Below are 11,835 nucleotides of genomic sequence, written 5' to 3'. Positions count from 1 at the left end.
TTTTTCAGTTGTATATGCTGTTTCAACCTCTTGAAATTGTACTTTTTCAGAAGAGACTTATGTGACTCAGGATGCCGTTTCCCATGTGAATGTTCTTTTAATGCAATGCTCATTTCAGTTATGCTTAATATTATGGGATGTTAGCATCCATGTCTTTGATGTAAATGCAACTTAGCAGGATGATTTTCTTCCATGCAATCAACTCTCATTTTCTACTTTTTTTACTGAGTCTCTCGAGGGTGGGCCGCATACAAATCCTAATAATAAACAGTACTGTATGGAGTATAAAATGAAGCCCAATTTTGTGTCCTGAATTCCCTCTCTTCATTGATGGAAATCTCTTTGCTACAATCCTCTAATAAATTGCCTTTAAATAATCATCCCACTCAGATCGTAATTGAAGCAAGTGTTCCCTGGTTGAATCTAAGGCTAAGACCCCGTAATCCTGCTTCCCCAGCTCTGCTTAATAACCTGTCCAATCACTGCAACTGGGAGAGCCTGGATTGCAGTCGCTGAGCAAAACAGCCACCCGACACAATTCTGAACCCAACTGTGGTCGTAAGTCAAAGGCAATCTGCCCAATTATGGGTCCTGCCCAATTTCCTCTGGCGAACAGAAACCGTGCATCTTGGCTCTGGATGTTTGCTTCCCTCTGTCTCCTCCCTAACACCTTTCCAACTAGCATCCGATTGCACCTGAGATAAAAGGGCACCCAAAACATATTTTGAAAGCAAGGTTTGCACACACACACACACACACACACACAGTCACTGATTTGTCATCAATTCATATTCCCGAGTCGGCTGCTGAAAGAGGCAGAGACATAAATCAACCTGGCTTATGGGAGGGGGGGATATGTCAACTTCTCCAGCAGCCCCTTGAGGCGTGGCCCTCATCCAGATTTCCTTGGTGCAGACCTTCCCCTTCCTCAGTTCTTGAACCCGGTTTTCTTTTTCTTTTTTATTGAAAATTTTAGGGGAAAAAACTTTTACAAATGTTTTACAAATTATTTTCATTAGAAATTGCCAATTCACTCGATCAAAGGCTTTCTCGGCATCTAAAAATATAAGCGCTGCAGGGATTTGATTATTCTTTCCCAAATATTCCAGTATATTAACAATTTGTCTTACATTACTTCTCATTTGTCTCCCTTGCATAAAGCTGGTTTGATCACTATGAATCAATTGCTGAATAACCAACATTAACCTATTCGCTAGTATTTTAGTGAAAATTTTATAATCTATGTTAATTAATGATATAGGTCTATAATTTTTTGGTTGACTACAGTTGCAAGAAAAAGTATGTGAACCCCTTGGGATTATGTGGAGTTTTGAATGAATTGGTCATAAAATGTGCTCTGAACTTCATCTAAGTCACAACAATAGAAAAACACAGTCTGCTGAAAATAATACTACACAAACATTAGATGTTGCCATGGTTTAATTGCACATAACATGTAAACATTCACAGTGCAGGGAGGAAATGTGAACCCTTGGACTTAATAACTGGTTGACCCTCCTTTGGCAGCAATAACCTCAACCAAATGTTTCTTGTAGTTGCAGATCAGACCTGCACAACAATCTGGAGAAATTGTGGACCACTCCTCTTCACAAAACTTTCAGTGTAGCAATATTCTTGGGATGTCTGGTGTGAATCGCTCTCTTAAGGTCATGCCACAGCATTTCAATCGGGTTGAGGTCAGGACTCTGACTGGGCCACAGCTTCAGTTGGCAGACAGATGGTCGTACGTTTTCCTGCAAAATGTCTTGATAAACTCTGGAATTCATTTTCCCATCAATGACAACAATCCGTCCAAGCCCTGAGGCAGCAAAGCAGCCCCAAACCATGATGCTCCCTCCGCCATGTTTTACAGTGGGGATGAGGTTTTGATGTTGGTGTGCTGTGCCTTTTTTCTCCACTCATAGTATTGTGTGTTTTTCCCAAACAACTCAATTTTGGTTTCATCTGTCCACAGTATATTTTGCCAGTAGTGCTGTGGAACATCCAGGTGCTCTTTTGCAAACTTCAAACGTGCTGCAATATATATATATATATATATTTAACATAAAAAATTTTAATTTTAATTTGAAACAAGTATAACATCTTTCTTTACATCTATAGAAAGTGTATCAGTCGATCACAAATAAACTTTGGTACATCTCCTCCACAGTCAACAAACATAACTCATATTAACTCGAGCATTTTAACTCAGATATTCATACCTAACACCATCGTCATATATCCATTTTCATTTGACTGTAATTATTATTTTAAAATATTAATAAAGGTAATAATCTTAAACAATACATGCCCACACCAGTGGGAAAAGAAAAAAGAAAAAAGCAAAAGCAAAAAAAAAAAAAAAGACAAAAAGGACAAAAGACAAGGCAGGGAAGAAAAAAACAAAAAACAAAAAAAAAGAAACACAGGTATATATTATAAAAAAGAAAAAGTATATCAGCTGGTTACAACATGCTTTGGTGCATCTCTTCCATTAATTCATATTAATTCAAATATCTTAACTCAAATGTTTACCATATTAACATCATTATACCTCCACTTTTAGTTAACTATAGTTATTTAAGCATCCTTCATCCTTAACTATGCCAAAGGATTAATCCATAACACATGCTGACATTTCATTTACTTGTTTGTAAAATCCTCTATTAACATCAAATTCTCATATCCTATTTTAGCTGAACATCCATAATATTTAGTTATATCATATATCATAACATTTTCCCCATATTAATTAACATTTAACTGTATATATTTTATTTAGTTTTTTAATAGTGATAATTATTGTAATTAATACCCTTTATATATAATCCAAAAATGTTTCCAACCTTCCTTTCTCATATCCAATTGTTATTTATCATATCAACTCCACATTATATACATTACTATCAATATCAATTATTATTCAGCTATATCTATTACAAATAAGAGTAATTAGATTTAGCTAATTTTCAATTGTATTCTTCAGTCTGTCAGCCTATGTCTCCAATAGCAAGACTTCCTTAGTCCTCTTACCATTCCTAAAATAAATTCCCCAAATGTTTTTATAAGCAAGTCCAAACAGAAATATCTTCGCACCTTTTTGCTTAGGGTGCCTCTGACATAATAACGTTGTCCTTGGCTTGTTCCAATCAATTTGTCTTTCACTTTCAAGGGTGGTGTCGAAAGTTCTGCAAATAATGTTTCATAAAGTATAGATTCTTTAATGTTTCTCATTCCTCCTGGAATCTGTCTTTTAAGATAAATTTTCTGTATGGCCCCCCCTTCTTTCAAACGTTACAACTCTTTCTCTTTCTGCCTCCGAAGTAAGACAGACGCCTGGCGTGTCAGCAGGTTGAGAGACTTCCTTTCTCACATTCTTCATTTGGATTTCAGGAGCACTCAAACATTCAACGCTCTGACTCTTTCTTTCATATTTTGATGTTAAAAACAAGAGATAGTCCTTTTTTTTTCAGATTTTTTTTCAGATTGTTCATAAATATCAAACAACTTCTGAAAAGCGGAAAACATCTTTTGAAATGAATCACTTGAAGCAAGTACAGACGCCATGATGTGACAGAGATGAAATTTGCAAGTGGGGACACGCTGGGAGCTATGCAGTTTTATCTGATCTTAGACCAACACAGCCAAGCAATAAAAGTGTCAGGTTATAAGAAGCCAAATTATAGTAAATTGGTTTACAACCCACTTAAGGAGAGCCGTGAGGGATTGCTGAAGTAAAGTAAACTTTCCTTTATCCACGTAAACAGCATTCAAAACATTTAAGAAATAGAGTAACCACCAGCCATAAATCCATTAAGAAAACCAATTCGCCGCTAGATTCTTCTGTTCTTTGGTTTCAATTAGCTTAAATTTTAGTGCGGACCGTCTCTCTCTTTGAGTAATAAAATCAGCTTACCAGTTGGAAACACTTCTACCATTCTTAGGGGCTGCCTGCAGTTTCGGTTAGCATAGAGCTAATCCAGGAAGGTATGGCAAAAGGGGTTGAAATCCGAGCCCCCCCCGAGACCTGCGGACGTCTCTAAGGTCACTGGATCTCCCCATATATTTTTTTTGGCTAGCAATGGCTTCCTCCGTGGTGTCCTCCCATGTACTCCATTCTTGTTTAATGTTTTCCTTATTGTAGATGTGTCAACAAAAATGTTAGCATGTGCCAGAGATTTCTATAGGTCTTTAGCTGACACTCTAGGATTCTTCTTTACCTCATGAAGCATTCTGCACTGTGCTCTTGCAGTCATTTTTACAGGACGACCACACCTAGGGAGAGTAGCAAGAGTGCTAAACTTTCTCCATTTGTAGACAGTCTGTCTTACCGTGGATACATGAACATCAAGGCTTTTGGAGATACTTTTGTAACCCTTTCCAGCTTCATGCAAGTCAACAATTCTTGATCGCAGGTCTTCTGAGAGCTCTTTTCTGCGAGGCATGGTTCACATCAGACAGTGCTTCTTGAAACCAGTAAACCCACAACAGGTCTGTGTTTATAAAGGGCAGAACAGCTGTCAGCAACACATCCAATATCATCACACTGATTAGAGTCAAGGTTGGCTCACTCCTGGCTCCAATTAGCTCTTGGAGACGTCATTAGGCTAGGGGCTCACATACTTTTTCCTCCCTGCACTGTGAATGTTTACATGTTATGTGCAATTAAACCATGGCAACATCTAATGTTTGTGTAGTATTATTTTCAGCAGACTGTGTTTGTCTATTGTTGTGACTTAGAAGAAGTTCAGAGCACATTTTATGACCAATTCATGCAAAACTCCATGTAATCCCAAGGAGTTCACATACTTTTTCTTGCAACTGTAAGATCTTGGTCTTCTTCAGGTATCAGGGATATGAAGGCTGTCTTCCAAGATGGGGGTACCTTCCCTTTCATTTGGATCTTATTAAATAGTTCCTTAAGGGGTTCTACCATTTCTAATTGTAATTTTTTGTAGTAAGCCACTGTCAGACCATCTGTACCCGGTGCTTTCCCTACCTTTAGCTGTTTAATTACCTGGAGAATTTTCCCCGAAGTTATTGGTTGATTCAATCTCTCCCTCTGCTCATCTTTAACTATGGGTATTTTTTCTTTATCCAGATATCTATCTATATCTGAACCTTGTATTTTGTCATTCATATACAATCCTGTGAAAAATTCACGAAAGACCTTTTGAATCTCATCCTGTTGATACACTTCCTTCCCTTTATAATGTAATTTCGCTATATTGCAAAATTTCTGTTTCTTCCTAATCAGATATGCCAACCATCTACGTAACCTATTTAAATTTATTAGGACTCCTCGCATGTACGCTTTACTTGCGTCCCAGACCATTTCCATAGATGTGCCCTTATTCATATTAAAAACAAAATATTCTCTTAACAATTTTTTACATTCATTAATATTTTTTCTCATATCTAAATAAATTTTCATTTAATCTCCAAGTCCTTCTTGCTTCTGTCCCAAATTTCAGCTCCATCCAAACCGGATTATGATCTGATAAAACTCTGAAACATATCTTTGTCTTCTTTACCCTAGAAAGCAAATCATTTGTTGTTAGTATAAAATCAATCCTAGAAAAGGATTGATGTCTATCAGAGAAAAATGTAAAGTCATGTTCTTCTGGATTCCTTTCTCGCCAAATATCTCTCAGTTCGAAATCATCCATCATATCAAAAAAGGACTTGGGTAGTTTTGCTCACGTTTGGATATTTTGCAGAAGACCCTTCTTATCTTTCTTGGTATCCAAAACACCGTTCCAATCACCCAATAATATGCAAGATCTATAGTCCCAATGTATTAACTTAGTATGGAGTGTTTTGTAAAATTTGTCTTGTTGCTTGGGAGCATATATTCCCATTAGAAGTATCTTTTTCCCTTCCAATACCAGTTCTATTGCAATATATCTTCCTTGAGAATCTGCTTCAATTAATTCGGCTTTCATGTCCTTTCTTAAGTAAATAACTATATCATTTTTCTTCCTAGGGGCAGGAGCTACAAAGTGTTGTCCAAGTCTTGTATTGATCAAATATTTCTGGTCAGTTAATCTAATATGAGTCTCTTGCAGACAAATTATGTCATACTTAAATTGTTTCAAATAATTATTTATTTTCTTCCTTTTCTGTGGGGAGTTTAAACTGTTAACGTTCCAGGTTAAGGACTTAGTTGTCATTTTTAGCTCCCTGAAGCTTTTTAAGAGCCATCTGGAAATCCTGTAGTTTGGCTTTCGGCCTGGCTCCTCCCACTGCTTCTGAGCTATAACCTGTGAGTTCTTGGATGGTAATGTGTTTTTGCTGCAAAGCTTGTTGCTTTTTTAACTCTTGTTCCATTTGCCTAGTAATCACACAGGTTTGTCTTTGCTCCTTCGCTCCTTCTAGTTCTGAGAGAGGAAGTTGATCCAACCTTGATGATCCATTTTCGTTACCAGGTTAATATTGGAATCATTAAGATCTTCCAATTTATCTTCGATTTCTGATACATAGCCAGATAGGCATTTAAAAGCGTCTAAAATATCGTCTCTAATTTGTTGATTATGAATCTGGACCAAATTCATAACTTCTTCTGACAGTTCCTTATTGGCAGCAGATATCTTTTCCTGTATTTTAATTTCCATTGCAGCTGCATGATTTTTAAAGGCCTCGGCTAAGACCACACTTAGTTCATTTTGCAGTATTTCTCGAGTCAAAGGTTCCCCTGTGGGAGTAGGAGGGGGTGGGGGGGGAAAGTAGTGACTGTAATTTAGTTCCGGGAGCAGGTGAATTACCAGCGCTTTTCGAGGCATTTATTTTCTGCTGCTTAGAGGCCATTTCTCATTTAATCTTCTCCACCCAATTACTAAATCCAGGCAAGCCACTTGTCCAGCAATTACTATTTAGCTTAGTAATAAATCACTACTGAGTTAATGATCTTTAAATATTCTGAGCTCCGTGAAAATCTGTAACATCAGAGCCTGACCCGCCTACAAATCTGTTCGGCGCCATTTTCTTTGTGTTTCTAGCAAGTAGTTTATCAGAAGGAATTTTTTTAAAAAATGGAGTTAAAGTCTGTGATACATACAATTAGAAGTTCTCCAGTATCAGTTCAGGCCGTGTTGGAATCAGTAATAAATCAATCATTGAGCTGAGGGTGGACGTATGCCTTCGTTCTGCAAAAAAGCAGAAAAAGTCCTTGACGCAGAGAATTCACTGGGTTACAGGGCGGCTCACACCTCCCACCCCCAGATTTATGTTCTGGGGGGATTAAATGGAACACTACCCAAACGCAGCTTTCTTGCCCCCTTTCCTATGCCCAACCGGAAGCTCAGTTCTTGAGCCTGGTTTTCACAGCCGAAGTCCAAGCAGAAAAGGGGCCGCACACTTGGCGATCCCGCCCAGCTGGCCCACAGGCACCTTGGTCAGGAGAAAGTGCCCACCCATTCTGCTTGCCACTCTGGCCAGTGCCATGTTCCCCAGGGGGAGAAAGTGCACCCCACCCAGAAATGCACTGAGTGCCACGGCCCAGATCTTCAACTGCATCCAGAAGTCCCTTCGCTGGGCGCTTGCTCTGGCTTAAACGAAGCTGGGCCTTTGCTGGCGATCTGGTGCTCAGTCCTCCGCTTGGTCTTCTTCGCCTGAAGCCAGATCCACCCTCTGCTCATCCATGCGCTTGGCTTGAACCCGCTGGATGAGGCTGAAGAAATCCTCATCCGGCACCGTGGGTCCACGGGGGGCGGAATGGGGCGGGGCACAGCATTGGTCTTCCAGGCGGGAGGACTGCAGAAAACGGGGGTGGATAAAAACCAAGGATTAAAAAAAAGAATCTGCAGTATTTACATTCTTGGCAAACTCATTCCATGGATCGAAGCTCCATGCAAGCTGAGGCAAAAGGCACTGCATTGATGCATTCACCACAATTTCCCAGTAACCATGAAAGAAATCATATTCCTTTATCCCCATGTTTTGCAAATCTACGTAGACTACAAACTGCAAGATTGTTTGAAGAGATATACATTTGTACCACAAAGTTCCAGGTGGGAGGGGGAAAAGGCAAGCAGTAAAAATGGAAGCAGCTTTTAAATATAATATTAAAGAGCACCTGTCACTTCAGATCCATCATGGCAGCGCCTGTTAGTGGGCATCTACTCTCCTGTTGCCCACCACGTCCCTCACCTTGCTGTGTCCCTGCCACATCACCAGCCCTCCCATTAAAGTGAATGGGACGGTTGGTGAATCAACAGAGGGTCAGGGGAGGAGCAGCTGCGGGACAGAGATGACAGTTGCTTTTTAAATATTATGATTTAAGTCAGTTTGATTTAAATCAAGCCTTTTTACTAGTGATTTAAATAGTGATTGATTTAATAGGGGTTGATTTAACTCAAACCCACCCTGGCAGAAAACAAAGGAAAAAAACGTAAGTTCATGACTTTAGAGGAGGGCCACCAAACCAGGTTCTTCTGTTCAGTTGCTCCACTAGGCAGGACTTCCTTGCCAGCCAGCTTTGCAGGGCTGTCAGAGGACTTCAGCGTGAAACAGGAAGAACCCCACATACGGCACTGAGCATCTTGCTCAGCTTGAGAAAGCACAAGAAAGCAGGAGGGATTGTAATCTAATTTTAGAGGACAGCCAAGTGTTTGATGTGCTAAAGCTGACTTTAGCAGGGGAAGCCATACACTCTCAAGATCTTTCCCTGCAGTGGGAAAAGGATTGAACCCTCCTGCTTGGCTCCCCAAGTGGAGGACAGGGTCACCCATACTGTGCTTAGTCCCTGGGGCTTCTGGACTGGCATCACACCTCTTACGTTCCCCCAAAAGCTAAGATTTGCCCGATGCTAGATAAAGACGTTAGCCACAACTTCTCACAAACTGGGCCAGACTGCTCCGGTTATGTTGTTTATTTCATTACTGCATTTATATCCTGCTTTGTTGAAAATGGCCTATGTCAGGGGGTATCCTTCCCCCTCCTCATTTCATCTCCACCTCAACAAGAAACTAATCAAGGAGAGAAGCAGTCTAGATCCAGGAGAAATTTCCTGACAGTGAGAACAATTCATCAGTGGAACAACTTGCCTCCAGAAGTTGTGGGTGCTCCAACACTGGAAGTTTTAAAGAAGATATTGGACATCTTTGTCCATTCATTTTCTATTATTCCATTCTAAAGCCTGCGAGATAGATCTAGCTGCAAGAAAGTGGTTTTAAAATCCCCCAATGAACCCCGTGGCTAAACCTTGGACCTTCGCCCCAAGGCCAAAGCGTTAACCCTAAAAGAGGTCTACCCTCATCCAGGGAACATGAAGGCCTGTGAACGAGAGAAGCGCCTTGTGAAGTTTGGCAGAGGTTGAATTTTCCTCCCGTTTACTATTAGAATTTCCCACCAGTGGTAGAAAGGGCAACAAACTCACCTGGCACTTCATCAGCATGTTGAAGAAATCATCGGCAGGTTCCTGGGCCTCGTCGTCCATGCGAAGGTGACCCAGGTTGCTGGGCGTGATGCGGAGGCCGGGAAGATTCCCCACACTGGCCCGCTGATCATCCAACCAGTTACAACTTCTTTTTCCTTTACAACGTCCAAGAGTAAGTGGACTCTCAAAATCCCTCCGGGGGGGGGGACGACAATGTGTGATTTCAGAGCTGTGAAATATTTCCAGCGTCTGTCCGTGTTTCTTTCAGCTGCTTCTGTTAAACTCCACACTGGAGAGAGTTAAACCATTTCCCTTCAATAGACAGTTTCTCAGCGATGTCACCTGCTGGTGATAAATAATGTTCCTGACGGTAAACTGTCTCTTTACACAATTGCAAAAAAAAAAAAAAAGCCCCCACAAAATCCTCTTAGCTTGTTGCCTCCACAATAATGGAAATTTATATTAGGAAGTTGCTGGAAGACAAGAAAACAGAAATACCCCAAAGGCATGGGAAGGCTGGGTGAAGGGAGGGGAAAAGGTGTCCATCTTCCCAAAAGTCGTATTTAGAAATAAGAGTCTAAAATTATTGGCTGTGATTTTAAAAGCTGCCTGCATTGTAGAGCCAAAAGGAGGATACCAGGTTCTTTGCTCGGCGGGATTATTTCTAAACCGTGTGTCCAAATTAGCAATATTACAAGTCTTTTCTCCCATGGCACGACAAAACTGCGGTCCACTAAAGCACGCCCGATTAAAGCGCGCCACTGACGTCATCAGCAGCGCAACAACAACGACCGCAGAGAAAAAAGGGCGCTTTAAAAAGCGCTTTTAAAGCAAGCCGATTCACATAAAGGTAAGGGTTAGGTTTAGGGTTAGGGTTAGGGTTAGGTTAAGGGTTAGGGTTAGGTTTAGAAGCAGATGAAGAAAACAAAGAAATGGCTGCGGAAAAGAAATGCCTTACGAAGTTGTTAATAAATCACTGCTTTTTGGACTACAATATTGAGTCGCTTACTATGAATCAGGCATTGTTAGGAAACTTTACAATGCACATATGCGCTGGGAGACGGGAGCACAGGTGGTCACACGCGCATGCGTTGGGGTGGGTGGACCATGGGGTGCCATACGTGCATGCGCAGGGGACGGGGCACGATGGTCTGTGTGTCACACACGCATTGCATTAGAGCTTTCAGCATGACAAAAAGGTTAGCCATCCCTGGTCTACAGAGTGGTCCAGCAGGGAAGCTGGGGAGAGCCAGGTTCAAGTCTCCCATCAGCTGCAGAAACATCCTGGGAAACTTTGGCCCAGTCGTTCGTCCCAGCCTAGCCCACTTGACAAGGGTGTTGTCCCTCTAAGACTCTGTTTCTCAACCTTATTCTCAAAACAAGACGTTGGGAATTGACAAGCGTCACAGAATCAAGCAGAACGAGATCCATCGGACGAGGATGTCCAGAATTTCATTCTAGATGGAGCTCCACTTTCATCCGTGTTTTTCTGCTTTAAGATGGGGGAGGCATTTTGACTCCCACCCAGAATGCAGGCTGGGGAATCCTGGGAGTTGAAGTCCACCACACCCCTTACAATTGCTGAGGCTTGCAAGATTCAGGTTTATCCCCTCGCTTCAGGGAAAAACCTGACAAAGGTGCGATCCAGTAATGAAGAGTCAGAGGAAAACAGAGACATGGGCATGCATGCGCATGCATCCATGTTCCACAATTCCTGGTGACTTCATGAAGAGCTTTGTGTTTTCTCTTAGCAGCAGTGCAGAATTATTAGTCCTTGGTTTATCTCTGGGGATTCGTCCAGTCTTGCCCACAACCACTTCATGCTTCTTGTAGAGGGCAGGAGCTGTGTTAATCTGCCACAGCAAAAACTCAGGTAGTCTCACTTTTTCTGACCAACCCACTGGATTCCAAGCTCAAGACAACCGATGCGTTTTCCTCACAGGGGTTATTAGGAGCAGGTGTGTACCAATCAGGGGTGGGTTTCTCGCCCCGTTCCAACCGGATCGGTTGGAACGAGGCCGGCGGCGTCCGCACGCATGGACGCGGCGCGCGCGCGCATGCACGCAGCATCCTCGCGCACGCACGTGGTGCGCGCGTGCACGCACGCGGCGCGCGCATGCGTATTAGCATCTGTGCGATGCTCCAGCTGCTCCTGGAGGATTGCGCAGGCGTTCTGCGCATGCGTGGAAAGCGCGAAATTAAAAAAAACCGGGTAAGGAGCGGGCGCGGGTGTGCGGGCACGCGCGGGCGCGGGGGGGGGGGCTTCGCCGTTCCCGGAAGTTACTTACTTCCGGGTTCGGCGACCAACCGGATCGCAGGGACCGGTGCGAACCGGTTGAAACCCAGCCCTGGTACCGATGCCAACCACAGCAAAAACTCAGGTGGTCTCACCTTTTCTGATCAACCCCAACCCACTGGATTCCAAGCTCAAGACAACCGATGTGTTTTCCTCACAGGGG

The 11,835-nt window shown here is 42.1% G+C and overlaps 1 protein-coding gene across 1 annotated transcript; it reads right to left on the bottom strand.

Annotated features, from left to right (window-relative positions):
- Window positions 1-7,522: 7,522 nt before the first annotated feature.
- LOC116519349 (G-protein-signaling modulator 1-like) lies at window positions 7,523-10,087 on the bottom strand. Its single transcript, XM_032233191.1, has 3 exons — window positions 10,014-10,087; window positions 9,377-9,569; window positions 7,523-7,752 (listed from the first exon to the last, which is right to left on the bottom strand). The coding sequence occupies exons 1-3, from the start codon at window positions 10,085-10,087 to the stop codon at window positions 7,585-7,587; spliced, it is 435 nt and encodes a 144-aa protein (XP_032089082.1). The 3' UTR covers window positions 7,523-7,584.
- Between the last annotated feature and the right edge of the window lie 1,748 nt (window positions 10,088-11,835).

Source organism: Thamnophis elegans, chromosome 16, assembly GCF_009769535.1.
Source record: "Thamnophis elegans isolate rThaEle1 chromosome 16, rThaEle1.pri, whole genome shotgun sequence".
NCBI classification, from domain to species: Eukaryota; Metazoa; Chordata; class Lepidosauria; order Squamata; family Colubridae; genus Thamnophis; species Thamnophis elegans.
This window is presented reverse-complemented; position numbering and strand designations above follow the sequence as displayed.

Coding starts and splice junctions, on each gene's coding strand:
- LOC116519349 (XM_032233191.1), bottom strand. CDS start 10,087: ATGGGAGAAAAGACTTGTAATATTGCTAATTTGGACACACGGTTTAGA. Junction 9,570..10,013: donor CCCGCCGAGCAAAGAACCTG/GTATCCTCCTTT, acceptor CCCCCCCCGGAG/GGATTTTGAGAGTCCACTTA. Junction 7,753..9,376: donor ACATGCTGATGAAGTGCCAG/GTGAGTTTGTTG, acceptor CGTTTTCTGCAG/TCCTCCCGCCTGGAAGACCA.